At 38.1% G+C, this 27,775-nt stretch overlaps 1 protein-coding gene across 2 annotated transcripts in view; it reads left to right on the forward strand.

Moving 5' to 3' along the window:
- Positions 1–303: 303 nt before the first annotated feature.
- Positions 304–27,775, forward strand: part of nap1l4a (nucleosome assembly protein 1-like 4a) — a 36,024-nt gene continuing 8,552 nt past the window's right edge. For both annotated transcript variants that reach the window (XM_084095465.1, XM_084095464.1), the window contains exons 1-9: positions 304–385; positions 2,592–2,629; positions 4,267–4,327; positions 5,956–6,115; positions 8,023–8,106; positions 8,264–8,395; positions 10,042–10,113; positions 10,212–10,351; positions 11,222–11,367. In XM_084095465.1, coding sequence (XP_083951591.1) covers positions 2,605–2,629; positions 4,267–4,327; positions 5,956–6,115; positions 8,023–8,106; positions 8,264–8,395; positions 10,042–10,113; positions 10,212–10,351; positions 11,222–11,367 — 820 coding nt within the window. In that variant the 5' untranslated portion in view covers positions 304–385; positions 2,592–2,604. The remainder of the gene's footprint in view (positions 386–2,591; positions 2,630–4,266; positions 4,328–5,955; positions 6,116–8,022; positions 8,107–8,263; positions 8,396–10,041; positions 10,114–10,211; positions 10,352–11,221; positions 11,368–27,775) is intronic.

A 27,775-nucleotide genomic window follows, 5' to 3' on the forward strand; every position in this document is an offset into this window, starting at 1 on the left:
TCTGAGAACTGTTACATTTTTAGGACGTAGAATTATAAATGAATAGTTGCTGGTCCTGCACAACAGGGCATTGCACTCTATTATCTATAAAGTATTGGATTATGCATTTGTAGGGCATTATTTGTAGTTATTACTCAATACGTAATCAAATAGTATTCGATATGAGTAGCTACGCTACACGGTACACACTGCAACATGCGCTCTGCTGACGAACTGAGACAGTCGCAACCAATGAGGTTTCGGAATACAGAGGCGCGCCTCTGATTGGCCAGTGCACGTGACCAATGACAGCCAGTCGTCCAATGAGAGTTGAGGATGATGCGACATGCCATCGCACTTCTCCGTCTGCTAGAAGCGTGAGGACGGTCTGGAGCGTAACGTGGGGGTAAGTCAAAGAAAACATTTTTTTTTTAATCGCGATTAGAGCTGAAGCCTCGTGGTTTTGAAATAGTTTATGTGGTTTTAAAGAGCTATAACGACTTCGTCCAAAGACTTTATAAGGTTTGGAACTGAGGTGTTGAGAGATATGCATGCTGCACATGTGCATTGGGATATTTAACTGCCATTAACACAAGCATGACAGCACAGTGACAGCAACAAGACATGCAGTTCCACTGGTGTGTTACAGCTGCTCAGGCTTCGTCTTTTACCAGAGTTTTGCTTTAGGTAGTTAAAAAAAAAACTAAAAAACAAAACAAACACAGACAAACAAATAGACAGTTTACTTGACATTGATAAAATATAATTATCAGTTTATCATAAGGAAACATAAAGACACTTAAAGGTGTTTTTAATAGCCTAACTCATACGATATGTCTTTCTGTGATGCACACTACGTGTTATGATTGACAGCTATGATTAACTGATCCACTTGTTTTGCAAACCACTCATATCATAATCATCCTCATCACCAACCTAAGTAATTCAAGCCATGCTGGTGTTAGTCATACTTTTATGTGATTACTGCATCTTACAAATACAGAAATAGAAAGGACATGTTACATTATTATTATTATTAATATTTTTTTTACACCCACTGTAAACGTTTCTCTTTGAGCTTTGGTAAGGGGTGTCTGAAATGCAACTTTATGCACAACTGCCAGCCTGCATGAGATCTTCTTAAAGGGATAGTTCACCCAAAAATTGAAATCCTGTCATTATTTACTCACCCTCATGTCGTTCCAAACTTCCTAACACAAATTAAGATGTTTTTAATGAAATCTGAGCGATTTCTGTTCCTCCATTGACAGCTACGCAACTACCACATAGAGATCGTGAAATTAATTTTCTGAAGAGACTCGATCGCTTTATATTATGAACAGACTGAATTCAGGCCCATAAACATTAATCAGCGAACATAAACAGAAGCTCAACCGAACCTGCTTGACACACGAGAATGAACCTCATTGGTTCTTGCATGTCAAGCTAACTTGCTTTAGCCTCTGTTTACCACAACTGATGTGTGCGTTGATGAATGTTTATATGTGAATAAAAGCCTAAATTCAATCTGTTCATCATATAAAGCGATTGTTTCTCTTTAGAAAATTTGGACTAAACCGCTCGATTCATATTGGATCAGTTTTACGATCTCTTTATGAACTTTTTGAAGCTTTAAATTGGTAGTTGCGGTGACTGTGAATGGAGGAACAGAAAGCTCTCAGATTTCATCAAAAAGATCTTCAATTGTGTTTCGAAGATATAAGAAAGACTTACGGGTTTGGAAGGACATGAGATGTGAGAGGGTGAGAAATTAATGACAGAATTTTCATTTTTGGGTGAACTATCCCTTTAAGACTCTAGAGACGCTAGCAACTTCAAATGCCTGTTTGCTGCTCAACCATGGCTCTTTTTTTATCTGCCTTTTTAATACAATTAATTTATTTGATAGAAACTTCCCTTAAAGGGATAGTTCACCCAAAAAGTAATATTCTGTCATCATTTACTCGCCCTCAAGTTGTTCCAAACCTGTATTAATTTCTTTCTTCTGATGAACAAAAGAGATGATATTTTGAAGAATATGTTGAATGGACCCCATTGACTTCCATAGTATAGAATTCTGATGTGTTCATCAGGAGAAAGAAATTCATTCAGGTTTGGAACAACTTCAGGGTGAGTAAATAATGACTTTTGAATTCATTTTTTTGGGTGAAATATCCCTTTAATGAGCCTTTTAACTGACTGAGTTCTTCTGTGCTCTAAATCACTCACAAATCTTTTTATAGTTTGATATTCTCTATTCAGTTTTCACAAAATATTGCACCATTGCATGCTTTCATCTTCAGACATATCTTTCTTTCTCCATATTGCATGAGAACTGTGACTTGCTTGATAATGTGGAACAACCTTTTTAAGTAGGTTTTCCATTTACCTAAGTAGACCTGGCAAACTACAAACCTCTCTGAGATTGATACCAGTTATCCAAAAGATATGAGGAATAAAACAAACACTTTATTTGAAAAACTAAAATCTGAATGTTTATTGTACAGAAATCCTACTGATATGTCACTTGCATTATAATTTGGGACACAGTATATGCCTTTTCAATGTGAACATGCCACTCACTTGTCTTAATTTCTTTCTTTGATAAATAGCTGAGGAGTGAAAATGGATAAAAAGAGTGAAGCCAAAGGTAGGTTTTTAGTGTTGTGTGTTTATATAATTGACAATTATTCAGCCCCCATTGCATATCATGTTTATTGGCAACATTTACAGACTTTCAGCTGTTTGCAATCAACAAATCAAACAAAAGTAATTGAAATAGCTCAACACAACAAATGTTTCAAGTGGTTTCCCCCAAATTCAACTGAAAATGCAACTTTTAATGATTATTCAGTCTCCTGAATAGAATCCCTCACAACAGCACAAATCTGCAGAACTGGTGTCGTCTGAAGCACACCTGATTCAGCTAATCAAGGGCTTCATTATTTGCACCAGGTGTGCTTGAGCTAGAACACATGAAATATCTGAACTGGCTCGGTTTGTTGAGTGTCATGTTTGACTGCATGTTAGAAATATGTTTTAGTCAAAAGAATGGTCCAAAAAGTTAAGAGAAGATCGCCCTTCACAAACAAGGAACAGGATACAAAAAGATAGCGAAGAAACTAAATGTTCCTATAAATACCGTTAGAAAAACCCTTGAGTTACTGCAAAAGACCTGCAGCAAGACTCGCTGGCAACATGCACTGAGGTTTCAGCTTGCACAGTATAGGCACGTACTAAACGCATGCGGTTTCTATGCCAGAACTCCAAGACGTACACCACTACTGACCCAAAAGCACAAGAAATGTGCTCAAAATCATATAAATAAGCCACAGACGTTTAGGATTCTGTTCTGTGGAGCGATGAACCAAAACTGGAACTTTTCAGCCCTATGGATCAGCGGGTCTGGAGGAAGAAGAATGAAGCGTATGCTGAAAAGAACACACTGTCTACAGTTCAGCATGTGGTGCTCGGTGATGCTCTGGAGCTGCTTTGCATCCTCTGGCACTGGAAACCTGCAGCGTGTGGAGGGCAAGATGGATTCATTGAAGTATCAGGAAATCCTAGAAGAAAACATCATGCTGTCAGTGAGGAAGCTGAAGTTTGGGCATCATTGGACCTTCCAACAAGACAATGATCCCAAGCATACCTCAAATTCCACCAAGGTTTGGTTGCAGAATAAGTCCTGGAAGACTCTACAGTGGCCATCACAGTCACCTGACTTGAACACCATAGAAAATCTCTGGTGGGATTTGAAGAAAGAGGTAGCAGCACACAAACCCAAGAATATTACTGAACTGGAGGCCATTGCTCATCTCGATTGCAGCAGGTCATAACAGCAAAAGGATGTTCTACTTAGTACTAAAGATGCTTTCCATGAAGGGGTTGAATAATTTTGAGACTGCAGAAGTCATTAAAAGTTGCTTTTCCAGTCGAATTTAGAGACACTTTTTTGTTTGATTTTTATTAATGCAAACGGCTGAAAATCTGTAAATTTTGCCAATAAACCTGATTTGCAGTGGGGGTTGAATAATTTCTATTACAACTGTGTTTGTGTATATATATATGTGTATATATATATATATATATATATATATATATATATATATATATATATATATATATATATATATATATACATATATATATACATTAAATGCTAAGTTTTCTTTACCAAAAAAGTTTTAAGAATTTACAATAAGTTTTTTAAGCAGTAATAACCTGAAACTATACAGCTATCTCTTTGACCGCTGTACATATGAGATATTTGCTTTCATTTTTTTCAAGGGAAAGGAGGAAATAAACCCCCTCAGTCCGACAAACCAGAGGGCTTTTTACAAGTAGAAAGGTATGAAGCAATTTTATTTAAGCAAATTTTTATTTTAGAAAGCAAAGATGATAAATAAAATCACATATTTCTATTTGGTGGCTCAAATTCTGTATTTGATAAACCTAACATTTTGTTAAATTTCTTTTGTATAATATCTGTGAAGTTTCAAAAACTTGTGCTTCGTCAGCATTTGTAAAGTTTACTAAACTTGTGTTTTGAAAACATCTATAAAGTTTCATAATCCTTTTTCATTTGTTAAGTTCCGTAACGTGTTGTTTTAGTAAATGTCTGAATTTTTATAAACTTGTTTCATAAAACTTAGCAAACTTGTGTTTTGTAAATATCTGTTAAGTGTCATAGTCTGTTTTTATTTAAATTATGTAACGTGTTAGTAAACGTCTATAAAGTTTTGTAAACTTAATTCATAATCCTGTCAAAATTTAGTGAACTTGTGTTTTGTAAACATCTGTTATAAACTTGTGTCATTTAAGTTCTGTTACTTGTTGTTTTAGTAAACATCTGTAAAGTTTCGTAAACTTAATTCATAGGCCCTGTTCACACTTGGTGTTAAGATGCGTTTTGGTCGATCGGATCACAAGTTGACGACGCGAAATACGGGTGTAAACGGGGTCTAAAATGTTAACAGTAATATTGTGAAATATTATGACAATTTAAAATGACTGTTTTCTATTTTAATATATTTTAAAATGTAATTTATTCCTCTGATGAAAGATGAATTTTCAGCATCATTACTCCAGTCTTCAGTGTCACATGATCCTTCAGAAATCATTCTAATATGCTGATTTTATGCTCAAAAACATTCATTATTATTTTCAATGTTGAAAACAGTTGATGAATAAAAGTATTTTATAATTTCTTTCCCCCAAAAATAAAATAAAAATTCTTACTGACCCCAAACCTTTGAAGGGTAGTGTTTAATGTTACAAAAGTTTTCCATTTCAGATAAATACTGTTCTTTTAAACTTTATATTCATCAAAGAATCCTGAAATAAAAATGTATAAAACTGTTTTCAACATTGATAATAATCATAAATGTTTCTTGTGCATCAAATCATCATATTAGAATGGTTTCTGAAGGATCATGTGACACTGAAGACTAGAGTAATAATTCAGCTTTGATCACAGGAATAAATTACACTTTTCTATATATAATCACATAGAAAACAGCTGTTTTAAATTGTAATAATATTTCACAATATTATTATTTATTTATTTATTTTTAAATAAATGCAGCCTTGGTGAACAGAAGAGACTTCTTTTAAAAACATTAAAAATCTTACCGATCTAAAACTTATGACCGGTAGTGTAGTCGAAAACGCATTTGACCGGATTGCTTTCATAGTGTAAACGTTCATGTGGCCGAATGTGTTCGAACAGCCACAAAAGACGCCTTCTCTCCTCCTTCTGACCTAATGCGTAAACATTATGGGAAGCGCTAGCCAGACGGGATTTAAACTTTGTCGGCTGAAGACCCAAGTTTGGTTTAAAGATGAAAATGTATCTGTCAAATTTAGCTAATAATGTGTCATAAACTTGATTTTAACTTGTTTTAGTAAATGTCTGTAAAGTTTCTCAAACTTGTATTAATGTTGTGTAAAACTGTTGCCTAACTTTTGGCTATCTAGAATACCGAATTTCAACCTCCTGCCCAAAACCGTAAAGAGAAGAGTTTATGCCCTAAAGAGGCTCCAGCTCCAGAGTGCCAACATAGAGGCGAAGTTCTACGAAGAGGTCCATGAGCTTGAGAGGAAGTATGCTGGGCTTTACCAGCCTATGTTTGACAAGGTATGCAAACGAATCTCTGTAGTACCAATTATCTGTTTAAACACGCTCGGTGTAAGTTAGTTCAGAGCTGGTTTACTTAAAGTTCCCCTGTAGTCAATAATTTTATCTCTTAAAACTCATCTTTGATCACCAAAATTACATATTTAAATGTTTTTTTCCTTGATAAAAAAATTATTCATGCCTTAAAGGGACACTCCACCCATTAGCATTAAGCTTTGCATTGTTAGAAACCCAGTCATACTGTTGAATGGTCGTGCAACACTCTCTCATTTTCCCCTGAGACGGGAGAAATCCGTTATTTACCTCTTACACTTCCTCCTACAATGACGCAAAAATTGTCATTTTGCGTCATTGTAGGAGGAAGTGTAAGAGGGGGGGATTTCTGTTGAGACTACAGACACTCGTTCCTCATCTTTCCCAGGGGGCGGGACCCACTCACGCTACAGACCTATTACAGATCGGTGGGTGGGACTTTACTCTCTGAAACTGAAAGCAATATCCTCCATCTTGTTTGAAGCTAAGCTAACAGGCGCTGTGGAGACAGATGTAAAGTTATGACAATAGCGGAGGAGAGTACTCAATATGATATAGAAGAAGAGGATTTCGGAAGTCTGATGCTTGAATCAGGTGTTTGTGGCTACCTTTACAAGCCACATTATAGCGAAGAGCAGCCGAGGCAGAAGACCTGCCTGCCGCGGACGAGGAGCCCGGGCTGGCTCGAGTTAGGGCGGACTGGTGGCGCCGGTGATCTCACTATGCAACTACGAACACAGAGATAGAGTCCGTCTGCGGCAAAGAATTTCAACGATGACAATTTCTCCTGGACGAAATCTCTGAATCAGACGAGGACACGGACGTTTGTGTTGTGAACTATCCTAGTTTCGCATCGCATATGTTCTGACTGAACATCCCGGTATCATGCAATAATCCTTTTCGAAAGAAATACAAACGAGGAGTAATGCACTAATGAGTTCGCCAACTAACTAGACATTTTGTGTGAAATGAATTTCAAGCTCTGGTGGTAGCTAGCCTTGTAGACGGAAGAGTGATTTCTCTTATATGCAGATATGCTCTGTTCTGGATTAGTGGGAGTGGCTTGCGGAGCTGTGCAATGTGGTGCATTGTGGGAGTTGTTGTCTTTCATACAAATGCGTCCTGAAGTTATTTTTTGTCTTTCCTCGGTCACGAAGGCACCAAATTCAAAATTTATTTTACATTTCGACTACATATATGACCCACTTTAAATAAAAAACAATGTTCAAATGGGTGGAATGCCCCTTTAAAATAGCTTGAATGTAACTCTACACCCCTGCCTCATTTAGTATGCGGTTCTATGAATATGCAAATGAGCCCCGCCTCCACTCACTCACACCAGCTCAGAGATCCACTCGTTGACGATCACACGTTGATCTGATTGGTTACAAGGTAGTTTGTGACGTCAGAAACACCAGCGATTTCAAACACTGTTTCTGAGACTGTCTTTGGTTCACTGCAGTTTTAAAGAGAAAATACTCAGCAATGGTGTTGACTTATGAATTTGCACATGGTTTGTCTTAAAGCATATTCAAAACATAACATAGACATATAAACAACATTGTGTATGGTCACAAGTGTTAAGTCAACAAAGAGCCGACTGGTCTCATTCAAGCATGGCCATTTCCTTGGCTGGTGATGAGCTAGTAGTTCAACTTTTACCCACAATGCATATAAAGGGAAGCCAGCCTTCCTGTTACAGGCCTGGCCAAAGAAATATTTTCAAGACCAGCATGAAACAGAATTATAAAAAAATTCTTTGGACAGGCAAATATGCTTCAGTTTTGTCTTACATAATTGTTTTCGAATTGATTGCTATGAGTGTTGTGCCCTTGAAATGATGTTGTCACATAACACAATGCTTCTGTGTTCAGAGACGGGAGATTGTGACTGGTGCTGTTGAACCCACGGATGAGGAATGCGAATGGCAAAGTGACAAGGAGGAAGACGAGCTTGCTGTAAGTTGATACTTGTGAGAATCCTGAAACCACATCATATCAATTGCAAAAAGCTATTTTCTTGGCAAACCTTTCTATGGAAGCCCTGAGCTGTTGAACTTCTCATTTAGAGATTGTGTGCTAATGGTCGATTTTATAAACCGATTTACACCCACAGGCAGATTTGCAGAAAAAAGCTGCTCTGGAGGACAAGCAGGCAGATTCAGCCAGCGCCGTTGATCCGAAAGGAATCCCGGAGTTCTGGCTCACCATCTTTAAACATGTGGATATGCTTGGAGAAATGCTGCAGGTGAACTTTCACATTACTTCTGCTTAATTTCTTCGCCAAAGCTTTCGCAGAAGACATGTTTACATCGCAGTCAGATTCACATTCTGACCTGTTTGCGGTTAATTAGTGTGAAAAATATTTGCTCATTTGGGTTTTAATGTGATTTTTAAATAGAATTTAACAGTAAATTAAAAATATAAAACATAATAAAATAAAAATAATAAAGCAGTAAAGTGAAATAATAAAGCTATAAGCCATGCATTAAGGCCCTGATATACTCACTGCAAAGTTCTTTTTTTCTTTTCTTTGGCGGAACTGTTAGCTAACTTCCCAACGAGTTTAGATTAATATGTAAATATGAGCTGTGCGCTTTTTTCAATAACAAAATAAACACGCAACAAAAATGAGAGCGGCGGTGAGAAAACAGCATCTGATCATAACAATGTAGATATGTTTGCACAAGCTCTGCAGTTGGGCACTCCAGTAAAGTCACGTCACGCTATTTATATACTTTATGCAATATATTGCTTTAAATCAAGCAGCTTTACAGTATTAAACATGAAAAACAGTATAAGTGTCGCTTTCAATTAGAATTACAACTTCATTTTCTACTATTAAGCGACTTATTTTTACTCGTGGTCATCTGACCTCGAGGGACTAAACCAAAGAAGATTTCCATGCCAAAGAAGGCGGAGCCTCAGAGCCACACCTACCTATTACATCATCACCACTGACCAATGGTGGTTTGCTCTGGCAAGCTGATCCGAACTCCCGAAACGAACACCAAACAAACCAAGTTTTGGCCTGATTTTGTTTGAAATGACGTCACACCAGTTATTTATTCGATTTCGCTTGAAGTATGTTGGGGCCATTTTTTTGTTTGTATGTTGTATGTTTGTATGTTGGGGCCAAATTTGCCACATTTTAGGGCTTTTGTTATGCACAACATGAACTACTGGCCAATAATACTAATATTATCATTACACATTTTATCATCATAATAATAATAATAATAATAATAATACATATTTTAACTGTAGGGTCACTGTGGCCAGATTTTGGAGCTAGAGCTATACATTTTATAACAGATAAACATTGCATTTTATTGGACGGTCCTGGCTTTGTGTTTGTTTTGTTTTTAAGTAAGGTCACTTAAGGACTTGTTTAGTTAGATTTTACCAGACGAAGTATTATAATTTTTATAATATGTGCATTTAAAATATCTATAATTGCATCATTTTAAACTACTCTATTTTTAGTTTGGTTTTTGTTTTGTATTTACGCAGCTCAACTTTGCTCTTGCCATGAAAATAGCCTCAGCTGCTGACATGTCATTAAAAATTGTCATTAAAAAAGGACATTGCATAAATCAATGATGACTGCTTTGACCCTTTGCATAAAGGGTTGATGTGGTTTAAACAGGATGTGGTTTTTGTGACAGGAAGCCCTTAGAGGATATGCAAGTTTGTATCGGTACATGCACAGTTCACATGTAATCTGATAATGTAGTCATTTAATGTATAATTTTCTTGATTTCATTTAAATAATCAAGTGATCAGTAGGACTGTACAGAGTCATGTTTCTTCCATTCCACACAGTGATTTCCGAAGTTGAATCCATGCCGGCTTAGGCTAACCCTCCTGGGATCCTTTTTTTGTTTCCTGTAGGAGCATGATGAGCCAATCCTGAAACACTTGCAGGACATCACTGTGAAGTTTTCTGAGCCTGGACAGCCAATGGTTTGTCAAACCAGCTAAACTAGCCTCTGTTTACTTATAAGCAAATATATATACAGGTATCAATTTTAATATTGTTCAATTGTTTGTCAAAAAAACAGAGTTTCACGTTAGAGTTCCACTTTGAGCCCAACAGTTTCTTCAGTAACTCGGTCCTCACTAAAGTCTACAAGATGAAATCAGAGCCGGACGCGGAAGATCCATTCTCTTTCGAGGGGCCGGAGATCGTGGACTGTGAAGGGTAAGATGGAGAACTAGTTAGTTGCGCTTTCTAATAGAAATCCTAACCAAAAGTCTTTAAGTATATACCCTACCAATCAAAGGTTTGAATTTGTTTTTTTAAAGAAATCTCTTGTGCTCACCAAGGCTGCATTTATCTGATCTAAATACAGTAAAACAATAATATTGTGCAGCAAAGGTGTGTAGGCACCTATTGTAATCGTTGGCGTTCTTCTTCTTCCGCTCTGGAAGTCGATGGCAGCCCATAAAACCGCTTGTGGGAAAGTTGTGAAATTTGGCACACAGTTAGAGGACAGTCTGAACTATCACCATAGCAAATTTGGAGTCTCTAATTCAAACCCTCTAGCGCCACCAACTGTTTAAATGTGTACTCACATTTATGCTAATAACTTTTGAACTGTAAGGGCTAGAAACCTCAAGACGATTCGATCGCACCCTAAAAATTCAGAAAAACCTACTTTTTCAAATCCCCCCCGTTGCTCCGATTTTCATTAAAATTGAACCAGATCTTCAGAACATGCCAACAAAAAGTTATGGAATTTAAATTTATTTGTCAAACCATTCTTACGCACGAATGAATTCGACAAAGAGCACGTCAAAATGCCAATGTGCCACTGTGTATCACTGTATTTACTTCTTTTAAACTCATAAAAAAATAAAAAATTTCACATAAAAAAATCTTAATTATTCCAAACTTTTAGCGGTAGTGTAGAATTGATTTAGCATGAATGACACATCAATTTGTGGCTTGTTTGGGAGAGAATTAAACATTTTCACATGGCATTTACATTTGATTCTGTACTTTACATAAATCTGGACTACCAGTGTTTCTAAATTATGCATTTTTCCTTTTTTTTTTTTTTTTTTTTAGTTGTAAGATTGACTGGCAAAAAGGCAAAGATGTGACAGTAAAAATTGTTAAAAAGAAGCAGAAACACAAAGGAAGAGGGACCATTCGGACTGTCTCCAAAGAGATTCCACAAGATTCATTCTTCAACTTCTTCTCTCCGGCTAAAGGTATGTTACACTGCAGCAACAAATTCATAATTTTTAACCTTTTGGATTTGGTTTCCCAGGCAGAAGAATAGAGAATCGCCATAAACTGTACAACAAAAGATTAAGCCTCATCTTAGTTACTACCTGAGAAACTACCTAAACAGATCTCATAGTTTAGCATTACGAGAGTGTGACAGACTGAGTGATTTGGTCTTGTTGGTATGATTTAATTAGACTGAAATCTTGGGATTAAGATAATTGAGAGTGTTTTCAAATGGATTGGCATCTTTTCTTGTTTAATGGCGTTTCATGAAAAGGCTCTTGAATACTTATGATCTATATCAGGTAGTGAATTGGTTTGGTTTATTGAATTGGTTTGTTGATTTTTCAAAATATGATTGGATGATCATATGATTTTACAGTCCATTTTAGGGTTGCATCTTGTGACCTCACTTCCTGTTTGTGGGTAGTTAGATGTCTTTGGTCCATGTTGCGTTCATATTTCAGTGGAACCGCACCAGAGTTCGTTTGGAAGTGGTCCGAGACCCTATGAAAAGGTGCGTCTCGATCCGCTTGTTTGGTGGAAGCATTCACACTAACAGAGCAATCGCACCAGAGTTAGTTTTAATCAAACCAAACTTGCCAAGTGTGAAAACGCCTAAAGAGTTTGAGGTCATGAGGAATATCAACTTCCACTTAAACAGGAAGACGCGGAGGGACATATCAAGCAGCTCCTCCCTTTTTTAAAATAGCCAATAGCATTTAGTTTATATCACAGCGCGGCCAGAGCCGTTGAGCTCGGGGAAAAGCAGCAGTTTCCTTTCTAATCCCAAACTATTTCTCCTCCTGATCTCCTCCATATCGTTTTAATATACAGCATTCTGTGTAAAATTCAAAAGGGTCCAAAACGTTTTCTGGTCTGCGGCGACTCGATCACATGATCCGCTCTGTGTATCGTGTCTCTGGACTGGAGCTGCAGCACTTTGCGTGACACCAGGGGCGGATCTAGAAAAATATTTATGGGGTGGCGAGAGGGGGGCAGGAATTTTTGAGGGGTGGCAAAATATGGCAGACGTATATATACTGAATTTAATCACAGTTAAATTGGCCATAACTTTTAATTTGTTGCTGCCAATAGGGATAGGTATCATTCGTTATTACTACTCTTACCAATACTCCTTATCGATCCGGTACTTTAACGGTATTCTTATCGGTTCTTTTTGTTATATTAAAAAAAGGGGGGAAAAAAATTTTTGAACACAATTAATATTGTTTTATATTTTGAAATGTAAAATAAATATCTATAGCAAAAGAAAAAGCAATGCTTTAACAAAACAAATAAAACATACGTTATGCAGAAGAGTGCAGGCTTTTGTGTTTTATATTCAGAAGACATAGGACACCAAAAAACAAAGTACAAACACATGGTCAAACAAAAAAAAGTATACAATTAAACAAATATACAAATTATATACCCAGTGCTTTAATTTCAGTAATGTCTACTGACATTACTGTTCAGGAGTAATATGGGCTAAAAAGACATCTAATAAAGTCAGATGTAAAATAACACTGCATAGTTTATCATAGATGGATTAAAGCTTATATCATTCAAGAGCTGCAACTGATTTTTTCTTTGCCTTTTGTTATTTGATTCACATTAATGGAGCAATCGTCAGCAGGATTATTAGACTGCTGCCTCTTTAAGACCAAATGCAGATCTAATCATTATTACGCATCATATTTTCTCCCAACTATTAATGCCCATACTTAATCCTATTGTATTTGTTATTTCCCCAGTTGTAACCTAGTTTCATTGCTGTGATATCTGAGAGGAATTGGATTTAATAGGACTGCTTAGCTAATCAAATGATCGATCTCCTAACTGGCACTGTATTGTGTGTTGTAACGTAACGTCGGCCATCAGTAAACGTTATGGATACAAACAATATTTTATATTTTTTATTAAGCTGTTCTTGTCTTTACTAAAATCAAAATTAGGCTAATCAAAGGGAAGAGTGCTCTTACAAATCACGAGGGAGCGATTTGACCGCTGATTTTGGCTAACGTAATAGACTCAATGTTTTTGCTGATGCTGAATCGTCTTTAGCATACAATACATTCATTACAAATGTAACTTTAAGTTAAACGTGTATTTAAACTACACCTGGGGAAACTCACTTCACCTTCAGAGGCTCTGGGGAAGCTCCGTCTCTCCAGTCGGGTTGCAAGACACTGCGTACTACAGACAGATGCACTGTGTTGCCTGCCCAGGCTGCCCTGCTGCCACTGGTGAAATTTCATTTTCGCGGGGGTCGCTGCCGTGCTAGTGATGGGTGAAACCATTGTGAGGGGGAGGGGATTCTAAATCGGCGATTTCTGTTTGAGAGGAGTTTTTTGCGGGTCTCCTTGGCCTTCAACGTGTAGCTATGAACATAAAATATACTTAAAAAATATTATCTGATTTATAAATGGGGTGGCAACAGGGGTGGCAAGACTGTATCCCAGGGGTGGCAGCTGCCACCCTTTGCCACCCCGTAGATCCGCCACTGCGTGACACTAACATGAAACCAGACTTCATTCGCCCCAATGGAAAGCATATTTACTCGCTCCCTATCCCCTATATAGTGCACTATGTGCCATTCATCATGTAGAAAATAGTTAATGTGTGAACAAGTGACCGGTTTTAGCCGGAGCTTCAGCATCTATTTATAATGTAAGGGGCGGGACTCTTCAGATTCTAGAGTGCATTTGATTGGACAGAAAATCTGATGAGAAGCTGAAGTGCATGTCATCAAAATCACTGATCCATATTGGCGGAAGTGAGAGGCTGTGAGTTTTAATGCCTATATTTTCTAAATAAGAATTTTGTCATTGTTTTGAATCTGATAGATGCCTGATAGATATCAGTAAGGCGAACATATTCATACTAAATCCCAAAAAAACTCAATTTTGGTTTCATGGGTACTTTAAAAACTGTGAAATTTCTCTCAAATTCTATTTTTGATGGCATACACGTTTAATTAGATGCTATAAATTTACTTTTTAGTGTCTTCTGGACAGCAGGGGGCGTCCCACAATTATGTTTGTCTGAATTGGTGGACTATCCACTGGGTGGCAAATGTTTCCAACTCAGAACTATTTTGTATGTAATACAAACTTCCTCCAGGTGGCGCTAGACAGCTTCTGCATCTTCAGCAGTGGTCTGGACAAAAATACACATCAATCTAATTGTTGGCCCCACTTTATATTAGATGTCTTGAACTACTATGTACTAACCTTTAAATTAATAATTTAATACAGTGCACTTGTGTACATGCATGTTTTTACATTGTACGTATATTTAAGATATACCGTAATATAGTTACAGCTGTAATACATTTCTGTGATGACATCTATAATTACACTGTTGACCTTCTCTTACACCTCAACCCACCCTTAAACCTACCCATACCACCAAACCTGTCCCTAAACTAACCCATATCCCACCTTAATAGCAGTGTTTGCTATTAAATGAACACAATAACTACATTGTCCTTTTTTTACATAGTACATAGCAGTTAAAGACACTCAATTAAAAAAAAAAAAAAGTGACCAAATTTTTAATAGTCAGTGAATTGAAAATAACAGTTAATTGTTAAAGCAGGAATATTGAATACCTGATTAATTAGGGACATCAACAACATCATCATAATAATAATCAGGGTTTGAAATGAACTTTTTCACTCACCAGCCAACTCAAGTGACCAGCCATTGAGAACTTATATGTAACTTATAACTTAGCTAAAACATATATATGATAAATAAATCAGATTATCAAAGTCACAAATTAGATTTAAGTATATGTATTATTAAATCTGTATTGCTCTCAGCTTTATGACAGTCAGTCACTGTTTGTGCGTTAAATTAAAAAAAATTCTGTGACTTCTCTAATAATTGCCAAAGACGCTTGGGCGCTTTATGCCCAAAAAAGTGGCATCAATGAGTTTGAATGAAAGTATTTGATAAAACGGCACAAACGAAAAGAGAAATTGCGATCTAAATTATATTCTCTATTATTTCAAGCCACAAAAACAAACCTGTTACTGAAAAATGCACAATACACATTACACAATACATATATATGTCCTGTTTTAATGGAAAACTATGTCAGTGACGCTGTGGTGCGGCATGATTTAGAAATCATTCATATCAAATTAATATCTTAATTTGTGTTCTGAAATCATTAATATCAAATTAATATCTTAATTTGTGTTCTGAAGATGAACAAAGGTCTTATGGGTTTGGACTGACATGAGAGGGTGAGTAATTAATGATAAAATGTTCATTTTTGGGTGAACTAACCCTTTAATAAAATAATAATTTCTTTTTTAAATGCTATGCCCTGTCATTTCCATAGCCTCTTTGGCTCGTTTCCGTTGTACTTGCATATTCTGAGTTTTGATGAGTACAGTTCATTAATGTGACTGGTGACAATTACATTTTCCTCAAAACAAAAACCTAGTTGTGTTTGATAATTCAGTGTAGATTTAAACTGACATTTCTTTTTTTAATCAGGACAAAATGTTTCCTAGTGATGCATAGGTTTGCATTTATAGGCACAAATATATATTTTAATCAAATTTTCAAAGAAAACTGATTTCCGTCAGTCTCTAAAAAAAAAATATATATATATATATATGCATCACATTCATTTAACAAATGAATGTGGTGCATATTTGTCAGCAATAAAAAAAAAAGTTTTTAAATATGCAATAATCAAGTTTGGATTTGGATCTATCAATAAATCAGTCTCATACATTTAAACTAATTGAATATTGCTTGTTCCACAGCTAGCCGTATTTTAACCATGTTCATACTTTTTTGTGCATTTTGTCCAGTTTCACAACGAACATCTGTATTATATAATAACAGCTCTATTATATTCTTAGCCATTTTATTAAATGCATTTCGAAAATGCTTTTAAACAAAATCATATTTTAGAGCAGAAATCGTACCTGTTTCTAACCTGTTCTACTTATGTCTAACTGACAGTCATATTTAGGCTAAGATATGTTTATTGCGTGTGTGTGTGTGTGAAGGTTCTCAATAACACAGGTCAAAGGAAAGCAGTCGCTACAACAGGGCTTTTGATAGTTTGAGGAGATTCTTCAGTTTTTAATAGCCAAACACAGTCAAAAAGCCTTTCATCTCAGCCAAGGAATGTCAGTTGAATTTGTGTCTTCAACCACCGTGACGTTGTAGTGTTTCCTTCACCTCGAGAAGCCTTCCAAAAATGCTTAGCTTTGAATGCTTTAGATTTTTAAGCGCGATGTTTCCCGTCAGCCGCGACAGGTAAAGAATGCCGCCCGTCCTGCACACAGACTGTGGGAAAGTGACACGATTACAGTCAATGAACGCGGCGCCGGATGTGTGTAATTTATCTGTTACTGCGGTGATTTCCACAACATTCCTGTCTTAGGAGTGGCATTTACACTGAAAAGGTTGAACTGAATGATGTAATGCTTTCTGTGTTTCAAGTCAACTCACCATTATTTATAGAGTGCTTTATATAATTCAGACTGTTTTGAGGCAGCTTTACAGTGATGACAGGAAAATTATGCATTTCGGCTGTTGAAGTCAGTTCAGTGTTGATTCAGTTTTGTTGTAAAGATCATCAATTATTAAAGGGGTCATATAATGCCATTTTTGTACAAGTTAATATGATTCTTTAGGGTCTAAATTAAAAGTTTGTAATATACTTTAATTAAAAATTCTCATTAGTATTGTAAGATACTCATTTTACCTGGTCAAAAACAGCTCTGTTTTCAGCCGTTTAAGTGCATGTGTCTTTAAATGATAATGAGCTTTGCTCACCCCGCCCCTCTGTTCTGTGCGTACACCGTTTGTAATAATAACACAATAACCATAACGCGTTGTTCATTATAAACGTGGGATTATGAATTATATTGAGAACGTGGTACGTAGAAAACATGCTGTAATGTACCCTGAGTGTAAACAGCCGCATTCATCGTGAAGCGTGCAGCAAGCGATTTGCAAAGATTAATATAAATATTAATATAAAGGTTAATAAAACTTTACACTCACTTCTTCTTCTGGAGGTGCAGCAGGAACACGAATAGTTGGTACCGATAATATTTTCTGGAGCAGCTTCTTAGCAAAACCAGCTTTATACTGACCTCGTTTGTAAAGCAGTCTGGTGTGTGAAATGATTCGCGCAAACATGAAAGCATTGACGTTGATCGTGGGGAATATTCCCTTCGAAAACAAACTCAGCCACTGCGTCTTCAGCGGTTCGGATTTAGGAACATCAAAATGATGCTGTGTTCGTTATTGCACCCAAGAACAGAACACCACAATCGCTTAGACGCCATTCTGCTCCAGCGTATCAACAATGCGGACTATGATTGACAGCTCGCTCACAAGCGAGGGCGGGTCTGTGTTGAAACGCTGCTGTCAATCAACTATCGTTGGAGGGGCGTTCGACCGTGTGCGGTCGAACGGCTTGATTTGAGAGAGGGGAAACATATAAGGAGGTTAAAAAAAAAACACTATGGATTTTTATCATTTTATGATGGTTGTGTACAGGCACTGCCAACACACATTTCAGTACAATCAACTTGTAAAAGTGCATGTACCATTATATGACCCCTTTAAATTAGTTAATTTCATCTATTAAGCAGTTCTGCAAAAAATGATGTCATCATCCAGATCAGTTTAGTTCTAGTTCAAAAGAATCAGTTCAGTCCGATCAATAATATTGTTGAATATTAAGTGTCCCCCAATGAAGTGAGTCTTCAAATAAAGTGAGAAGAAAGTGGGATTTCCAAAGATCCACATGAAGAGACCTGACTTTGATCAGGACCTTTTCAAAGTATGACTTGCGGCTGTATGGCTGAATCTCACAAAACCTGTCAGGAACATGTCTTGGTCATATTTCACACTAAAATAGAAAGACATTTTTGGACTGTTTTACATTGTTACCCTGTTTTCATGACAAATAGCCATTTTCACCCCAAATTCCTATTAACAATAATAAGCAATTTGTCCATTCTGGTATGAATGAAACTTTAAATACATTTAAATAAAATGTATTATTACATTATGGTAGTATTTTAAATACCCTGCAATTGTACCTTTAGTATACTAATTTGGCATACTTAAAGTCTGCTAAATTGGAACAACTAATTTTGTACTTAATGCAATTTAGTTATCCAGAAATAGTGCTGAAGTTCAACTAAAGGTATACTTAAGTATATTTGATTGTGCTGAAGTGGAAATATTGCAAGTATACTTTAGGTTTAAATATCTTGCATTTAAAGTCGGATATTCCTGATATCCTTACTAATAGTGATATTAAAACACATTTTAGACTTAATATTAAGAAATGTGCATTGTGTAATAAAGAAGTACTCCAAATAATGTTTAATTATAATTTTTCTATCAGTAAGTCTTAAATGCATTACTATTTTAAATACATTTTGATATAGTTTTAGTTTTAAGTGACTAAAAATGACTAAGGTTTTCCTGATATCTTTTTTGTTGTTGAAAACAAACACTTTTCCCTGAAATTGTCGTCTTTACTTTTGTAAGTTTGTTTGCATTTTGCACCTGTCATTAGATGCATTTTTGTGTTCTTTTTGGTGAACAGTGTTGTTGGATGACTAACATCATCAGAGATACAAACATTTCAAATGTGCAAGAATACATTGTCACAGGCTTTGTTTGCACAAAATGTCTCATCACAAATGCTCTGTATTTGCAGTAAATAGACGTTTATTTTCTGCGAAGATGACAGAACCTATTTGCAGTTTAATGATGGTGTTTATTATTGCTGCAAAATTAATCAAAATCGTGATACGATTCAGTGAGATTATCAAATCGTAGAAAGGTGATTTAATTCTGCATTGTTCTTTTATGCTCATGGAGCTCATGCCCCCCCCCCCCCCTGTATTCTAACTGATTATATTTAAGTTTGGTGCAAATTATGTGTGTATGTACCGTTCAAGTTTGGGGTCAGTAAGAATTTTAATTTTATTTTTGGGGGAAAGAAAGAAAATAAATCAATACTTTTATTCATCAAGGATGAGTTAAACTGATCAAAAGTTACAGTAGAGACATTTATAATGTTAGAAAATATTCTATTTTAAATAAATGCTGTTCTTTTGAACTTTCTATTCATCAAAGAATTTTGAAAAAATGTACACAACTGTTTTCAACATTGATAATAATAATGAATGTTTCTTGAGCATAAAATCAGCATATTAGAATGATTTCTGAAGGATCATGTGACACTGAAGACTGGAGTAATGATGCTGAAAATTCAGCTTTGATCACAGGAATAAATTACAGTTTAAAATATATTAAAATAGAAAACAGTCATTTTAAAAAAAAATTTACTGTTTTTTTTAATCAAATATATGCAGCCTTGGTGAGCAGAAGATACTTCTTTTAAAAACATTAAAAATCTTACTGACCCCAAACTTTTGAACGGTAGTGTGTGTGTGTGTGTGTGTGTGTGTGTGTATATATATATATATATATATATATATATATATATATATATATATATATATATATATATATATATATATATATATATATATATATTTTTTTTTTTTTTTTTTTTTTAATACACGATACATATTGTTGCATTTTTGTATTTTGCATTTTTCAATTTATTGTGACACGATATATTGTTACACCCCTAGTGTTTAATAAATAAGACAATATTGCTTCCACGAGAATGATTTCAGTAAAACTGTATTTTTTTATTTATGCAGTGATTGTCTCTATAAATGCAGTGACAGGCTCCAATGCAGTCAGAGTCAGTCGGAGAGGCACTGTCAGTCTTAAAGCGTCAGTCTCTGTGACCCTGCCTCCGTGAGCGACACTGCCTCGGCGAGCGACCCTGCCTCCGCGAGCGACCCTGCCTCCGTGAGCGACCCTGCCTCTTCACGGAGGCAGTGTCGTCATTCACGGAGGCAGTGTTGCTCACGGAGGCAGTGTTGCTCACGGAGGCAGTGTCGTCATTCACGGAGGCAGTGTCGTCATTCACGGAGCGACCCTGCCTCCGTGAGCGACCCTGCGTCCGTGAGCGACCCTGCGTCCGTGAGCGACCCTGCCTCCGTGAGCGACACTGCCTCCGTGAGCGACACTGCCTCCGTGAGCGACCCTGCCTCTTCACGGAGGCAGTGTCGTCATTCACGGAGGCAGTGTCGCTCGCGGAGGCAGTGTCGCTCACGGAGGCAGGGTCGTCGCTCACGGAGGCAGGGTCGCTCACGGAGGCAGGGTCGTCATTCACGGAGGCAGGGTCGTCATTCACGGAGGCAGGGTCGTCATTCACGGAGGCAGGGTCGTCATTCACGGAGGCAGGGTCGTCATTCACGGAGGCAGGGTCGTCATTCACGGAGGCAGGGTAGCTCACGGAGGCAGGGTAGCTCACGGAGGCAGGGTAGCTCACGGAGGCAGGGTAGCTCACGGAGGCAGGGTAGCTCACGGAGGCAGGGTAGCTCACGGAGGCAGTGTCTTCGCTCACGGAGGCAGGGTCGCTCACGGAGGCAGGGTCGCTCACGGAGGCAGGGTCGCTCACGGAGGCAGGGTAGCTCACGGAGGCAGGGTAGCTCACGGAGGCAGGGTCGCTCACGGAGGCAGGGTCGCTCACGGAGGCAGGGTAGCTCACGGAGGCAGGGTAGCTCACGGAGGCAGGGTCGCTCACGGAGGCAGGGTCGCTCTCGGAGGCAGGGTCGCTCACGGAGGCAGGGTCGCTCACGGAGGCAGGGTAGCTCACGGAGGCAGGGTAGCTCACGGAGGCAGGGTAGCTCACGGAGGCAGGGTAGCTCACGGAGGCAGTGTCTTCGCTCACGGAGGCAGTGTCGTCGCTCACGGAGGCAGGGTCGCTCACGGAGGCAGGGTCGCTCACGGAGGCAGGGTCGCTCACGGAGGCAGGGTCGCTCACGGAGGCAGGGTCGCTCACGGAGGCAGGGTCGCTCACGGAGGCAGGGTCGCTCACGGAGGCAGGGTAGCTCACGGAGGCAGGGTAGCTCACGGAGGCAGGGTAGCTCACGGAGGCAGGGTAGCTCACGGAGGCAGGGTAGCTCACGGAGGCAGGGTAGCTCACGGAGGCAGTGTCTTCATTCACGGAGGCAGTGTCGTCGCTCACGGAGGCAGGGTCGCTCACGGAGGCAGGGTCGCTCACGGAGGCAGGGTCGCTCACGGAGGCAGGGTCGCTCACGGAGGCAGGGTAGCTCACGGAGGCAGGGTAGCTCACGGAGGCAGGGTCGCTCACGGAGGCAGGGTCGCTCTCGGAGGCAGGGTCGCTCACGGAGGCAGGGTCGCTCACGGAGGCAGGGTCGCTCACGGAGGCAGGGTCGCTCACGGAGGCAGGGTCGCCCTTCACGGAGGCAGTGTCGCCCTTCACGGAGGCAGGGTCGCCCTTCACGGAGGCAGGGTCGCCCTTCACGGAGGCAGGGTCGCCCTTCACGGAGGCAGGGTCGCCCTTCACGGAGGCAGGGTCGCCCTTCACGGAGGCAGGGTCGCCCTTCACGGAGGCAGGGTCGCCCTTCACGGAGGCAGGGTCGCCCTTCACGGAGGCAGGGTCGCCCTTCACGGAGGCAGGGTCGCCCTTCACGGAGGCAGGGTCGCCCTTCACGGAGGCAGGGTCGCCCTTCACGGAGGCAGGGTCGCCCTTCACGGAGGCAGGGTCGCCCTTCACGGAGGCAGGGTCGCCCTTCACGGAGGCAGGGTCGCCCTTCACGGAGGCAGGGTCGCCCTTCACGGAGGCAGGGTCGCCATTCACGGAGGCAGGGTCGCCATTCACGGAGGCAGGGTCGCCATTCACGGAGGCAGGGTCGCCATTCACGGAGGCAGGGTCGCCATTCACGGAGGCAGGGTCGCCATTCACGGAGGCAGGGTCGCCATTCACGGAGGCAGGGTCGCCATTCACGGAGGCAGGGTCGCCATTCACGGAGGCAGGGTCGCCATTCACGGAGGCAGGGTCGCCATTCACGGAGGCAGGGTCGCCATTCACGGAGGCAGGGTCGTTCTCAGTAGGCGTGTCGGACACTGTGGCAAAAGAAGAAAGCAGAAACTATTATATTTTTAAATTTACTTAATTTTTATCAGTATAATAAAAAACAGAGTCAGCGCAGATCCAGTTTTCTAAAGCTACTCACTTTCGAACGTGCCTGACAGTCACCCCGACTCGAAATAAACAATATCCCGGAGTATATGTTACTCCAGTAACTACGACAGTTAACTGATGGAACTGATGAGCACGAGCAGCTGACACTGAGCATGCGTTTACTGCCGAACGTACAGGTACAGCCACGGTATCTTTGGCCAGGTGATAGCATAGTTTAAAGGGTTGCTAAGAATAAATAATCCCTAATGAAAAAAAGTGTACTTTATTGTATTTAAAATATATTAGTACATATACTAAGAAAAAATATATATTAAAAGTATATTAGAATCATGCTTTTACCTTTTTGCACAATACAACTTTTAACACACTTTAAAATAATTGTACCTTAGTATATTTTCTAAAAATATATATTTTAGAAAAATATACTTGAAGTGAAAATTCTGTTTATTTGCACTTTACTTAAAATATATATTTTAGGCATATTTTTAACTGTGATGAAAATGACCATTATAACAATGCACTGAAGTATACTTTCAAAATACATTATAGTATACAATAGTATATTGTAAAAAGTATTGCTAAGTAGTATTTGTTTATTAATCTGCATTTGTTATTGAAGACAAAGTGTCCAATTTGTAGCATTTGGAATTTAAGCCAAAGATATTACTGAGCATAGCCTATACTTTTTACTTAAATATAATACACTTATGGTATATGTCTTGTAGGCTATGTTTCGAAGACACTCGTAATGAATTTGTAATGTACTTGTAACACAAATAAAGTACACTTTAATATCACTAATCAAGCATGTAATTAGTCCCTACACAGGCATATCCTATAACTTGTCGACTTGCAGTCCCATAGACTTTATAGCCTATACGTGTAGCAACGTATTATGTCCATGTAACGTTATATATTATAACAGATAGTGAGGGCTTTAAAACTGCAGTAAGCTAAAGTAAGGAACGCGATTAGGCTTTTAAGACGCAAACAAAATGGAAAATAGCGCGGGTGTCGAGACGTGTTTACAAAAGTTGAACTTTTAACTTGACACGGCATTTTAAAACATGGCGCGAGAAAAAGCTGAAGAGATGCAATAACGGTCAAGTACGCTTGTTTAACGCATTAATCTATGTGTTTATATCTAAAACAACGTTTTCTCTTTATTTTTTTCATCACCAGGCTAACTGGGGCGAACAAAGTGCAAGAATTTATATTAAAATCTATATTATTTGGCGTTTAGCCTATAAAGTGAGTATATCTTGAAAAATATCAGGGTAACGTTAGCCTAACGTTACGTTAGATACTTATCAATAGCAGATTACAAGAGGACAATTTGTCTGTTATCTTCTTAACTATTCCGAGATGTGTCAAAAGTCCGCAGTCTTTTTCTCATATTTAACAGCTCTCCATTGGCAATATGATCGTTTTTGATGAGGAGCCTGTGATCAACATAGATATCGTTTATATATGATATCTATGGTGATCACCATTCGCTAATGCGCGCGCCACACCTACGCGTGCAATAGAGTGCCGAAGTTATGACGTCACTTTGTAGGCCAAAACGCAGAAGTGAGTTAGCATTTTAGCACTACCGGTTCCCTCGCCCTAAAGTCTATGGGTTTTTTGAATGGGTTTTTGCTAAATCGCCTGAAATAAGGTCTGTGGTTAACAAAGCCTCTAAATATTTTCACGTTTTGATCTATGACATAAAACACACCAGTTATAACCTTCTTGTGATTTTTTTTTAAACTTTATTGTGTCTTAAAAACGGTGGTTGCTAACAAGTTGCTAAAAGGGACTACATCCTTTGGCGGGGACTTTAGACGTCATCATGACAAACATGAAATCTCTCACGAGCCCGCGTTTCAGCTTCACGGTCTTAGAAGTTTACCTTTCAGTTAATATACATAACGTTATTTTTGTTTTGTCCCGAGATGCAACCACAAGTCATCGAATGAAATCTCGTTTGACCATTTTCCGTCCGATGTTACCCAGCGGAGACTCTGGGTTCGTGCCAGATGGAGTAAAAAAGGCTAGCAGTAGCAAGAATAAGCGTTTTTCATAACCAAATCAACAGCTAAAATACCTTTTGTCTTTCTCTTAAAATATCTAAAAGCTTGTTTACTTTGCCACTGTTTAATAGATTAGATCCGCTGCAGTTTTATTAAAGGCTAACGTTACGTTGAGAAATGTGTTTAATTAAAATATTCAAAATAATACCTGGTTTATTGACTTTTATTGTAACTTGTTTGGATATAATTATAGAAAGGGTGGGTCCTGCACCCTGATATTTGTGAACTTGGCTTTTACCCACTTATAATAATATGATTGTATTTGTAAACAGCATTACCGGTAGTTAAGGCATTAGGTAACAATGATATTAATCTTTGTTATTTTAGTAGTAAATGTTAACTATATTTAATGTGCTATATAAACGTGGACAATTCCCAGAGAACACGCTGACATGTATAGCCTTAATGCACTGTAAGTTGCCTGTCTGACACACAAATTAAATGTTAAACTATTGTATACTACTTGTATACTATTGTAACTACACTCCAGTCAGCTCACAGTAATGTGAATGTGAGATAAAATTTACTACACTGGCTCTCACATTGGGGCTTGTGGATTACCAGGTAAAAATATATAACGTTAGAAAATGTTAACAAAATTAGTATATGTGGTTTATTTAGGGAACATATATGGTTTAATTATAATATAATAAGCATTTGCTATTGGACAATTCTCTTTAAATTCAACATATATAATTATATACAACTATTATATTAAATGTTTGGAATTTAACTGTGTTATGCTTGTTCAGAGATTATTTGTATAGTTATCTTAAATACATAGAACACTATTATAACTCCTCTATCTCTCCCTAGTTTTACTTACCGAGACTCGATTAACCTTGTCCCTCATGCTGGCCCTTACAATACCGGCAAGTAAACCAGAATCTAAGCTGCACTGTTCCTGTCCAGATTTATAGTGGTTCTCTCCTCGATCTATGGTTTTTCTATCGTCTAAGAAAAAGGACTGGAAATTGATACGGCCATAACGTTAGTGCTTCTGAGAAAGCGCGTTTTTTCCTGGCGAATTAGCAAATGGTATGCAAACATACAATTAAACATAATACAGTGAAAGATCATCTTTAAAGTTTATTTGGGGCACAATGATCAGGCATAATAATCTTAATCACAAAGAAAATAATATGTTTACATTCGCGAGGCCATCAACATGGCCGCCACGCCAAGTATGACGCCACGACGCCCAAGCCCTATTACTCCTCCCCCATAAAAAACATTGTAGGCACATTTATTGTTTGGAACATAGTTGAATAAACATGAGCACTGCACGTTTCAAATGAATGTATTTGTTGCATATGCACATGCATATGTTTTATATAAATGTATCTTTGAAGGGAACCGACTGTTATTTGCATTAAAGCAGCGTTTATGAGCGTTGCGCTTCTTTGTGTACAGCCGTTACCGTGGAAACCGCTGTTTCGGTCGCTCCTAAAGCTAAACTTGGGCTAAAAATGTACACATTTAAATGTTATTTAACAACAGAAACTTGTTTAAACAAATTGTTCATGACTCGAACTATGCATTATATCAGTTTTGAAATGATTTTTCAAAAACACCTTTTTAAAGCTTTATTTGTCAATGACCCTCATATTTGTTTGCACTGTTAATTTTTAAAAAAAAAACCCAGCTATTTTTAAATGTCAAGATCACCCTTTTATAATAATACAACATAAACCAGAAGTTAAAGGATTTTGAAGAAGTGTATTACCTTTTAAAGCTGGGCTCGCCCAGAACAATGCATCTTCCTCCTCATCAAGAATGGCTTCAAGGCCTAGCCCTTAGAGCAGCAAATAAAACAAAACAACACATTTCAATTGTGCACTCGTCAAAACACAGATGATGGAGATCATTTACTGCATAAATGGCAATTTACTTGATTTACTTGAATATATGCTCAGATGGAGATGGTACAATGACAGTGCTTACCTTGATATTTTGTGAAATGCCACTGTGGTCCCTTCGGTGTCTTTGCGATTGGTTTTTTCTTCTTGTTGAAGTACCACACCAGCACCAGACTCACAGTGATCAGCATGACTGTTTTTTGAGAGCCAGCTCAATCTCCCAGACAAAAGTTCACTTGGTCTTGCAGATTGAATATATCCACTGAATTGTGTGAATGAATTAATTAATGAGCTGAATGAATTAATATTCTTTTCAAGCAGAAAAAATCTTTCAATAAATCAAACACAAGCTATTGAAGCAAAGTAATGCAGAGTCTCAAACAGAATGAGTGTTCGCTATAGCGACTGTCAACATTCTAATTTGATGTCACTGGTGATCTCACCTAGGCAGTCTGTCTGTCTGTCTGTCTGTTATTCGCATATCTCTCGATCCGTTAGTCCGATGGATTTCAAACTCGACAGGTGTCTTGCTACGGGCACGAGTAAGTGCAGTGCCAAGTTTGATGATGTCTTGATGAGAAATGCAAAAGATATCGTTAAATATATCTGTAAAAGAAGCCCCAAGAAGGTTGTCGTTTAAAAATAAACATTCTGCCATAAACAGCTACACTTTTTACTTTTGAATATTATAGTTTGGTTCCAAAACATGATAAATCCATTTTGAATAAAAAGGTGTTTTCTTTACCAAGAAAGTGGCAAGATGAAAACCACTATTTTCTGTTTCAAACTTTCACATAGCATCTTTAGGTTATAATAACATAAAAAATTCAAATCCAGATTTTGATTTTCAAAGATTTATTATAAAAACGGATTATTTTTTCCCAAAAATGCAATAAATTCATGACACTTTTTTTTTTTTAAATGCAATTAATCCATTGAATCAATATAAAAGTTATTTTTTTATCATATTGAAACTGCTGAAATCAGCCATCGCTAAGAAATATCTCCTGAACTTTTTTGACGGCGATCAGCTCACAAAAACTGATTTTGCACGGGCACTTTGCACTGCTCCCTGAATCGACGCGCTTATTCATTTGTGGATGTAATCTGAATCTGTAAGTCAGCTATGCTGTTTACTTCTGAATATTATATTTCATTCCGGTGCGCTTAGCGTTATCGCTACTGTGTAATAGTAGCCTATGCTATTCACCAACTAAACCTATCCTATTCAATGCGTTCACAGTCTCTTTCACGGGCATCATTTGTAGTAGCCTATTCACTTTGTGAGTTCACTTTGTGCTTTCTACCATGCACAAATAAAAATGTCACTGAACTTTTGCTGTGTAATTGTAACA

The sequence above is a fragment of the Abramis brama genome, assembly GCF_963993115.1.
Source record: "Abramis brama genome assembly, chromosome: 20".
NCBI classification, from domain to species: Eukaryota; Metazoa; Chordata; class Actinopteri; order Cypriniformes; family Leuciscidae; genus Abramis; species Abramis brama.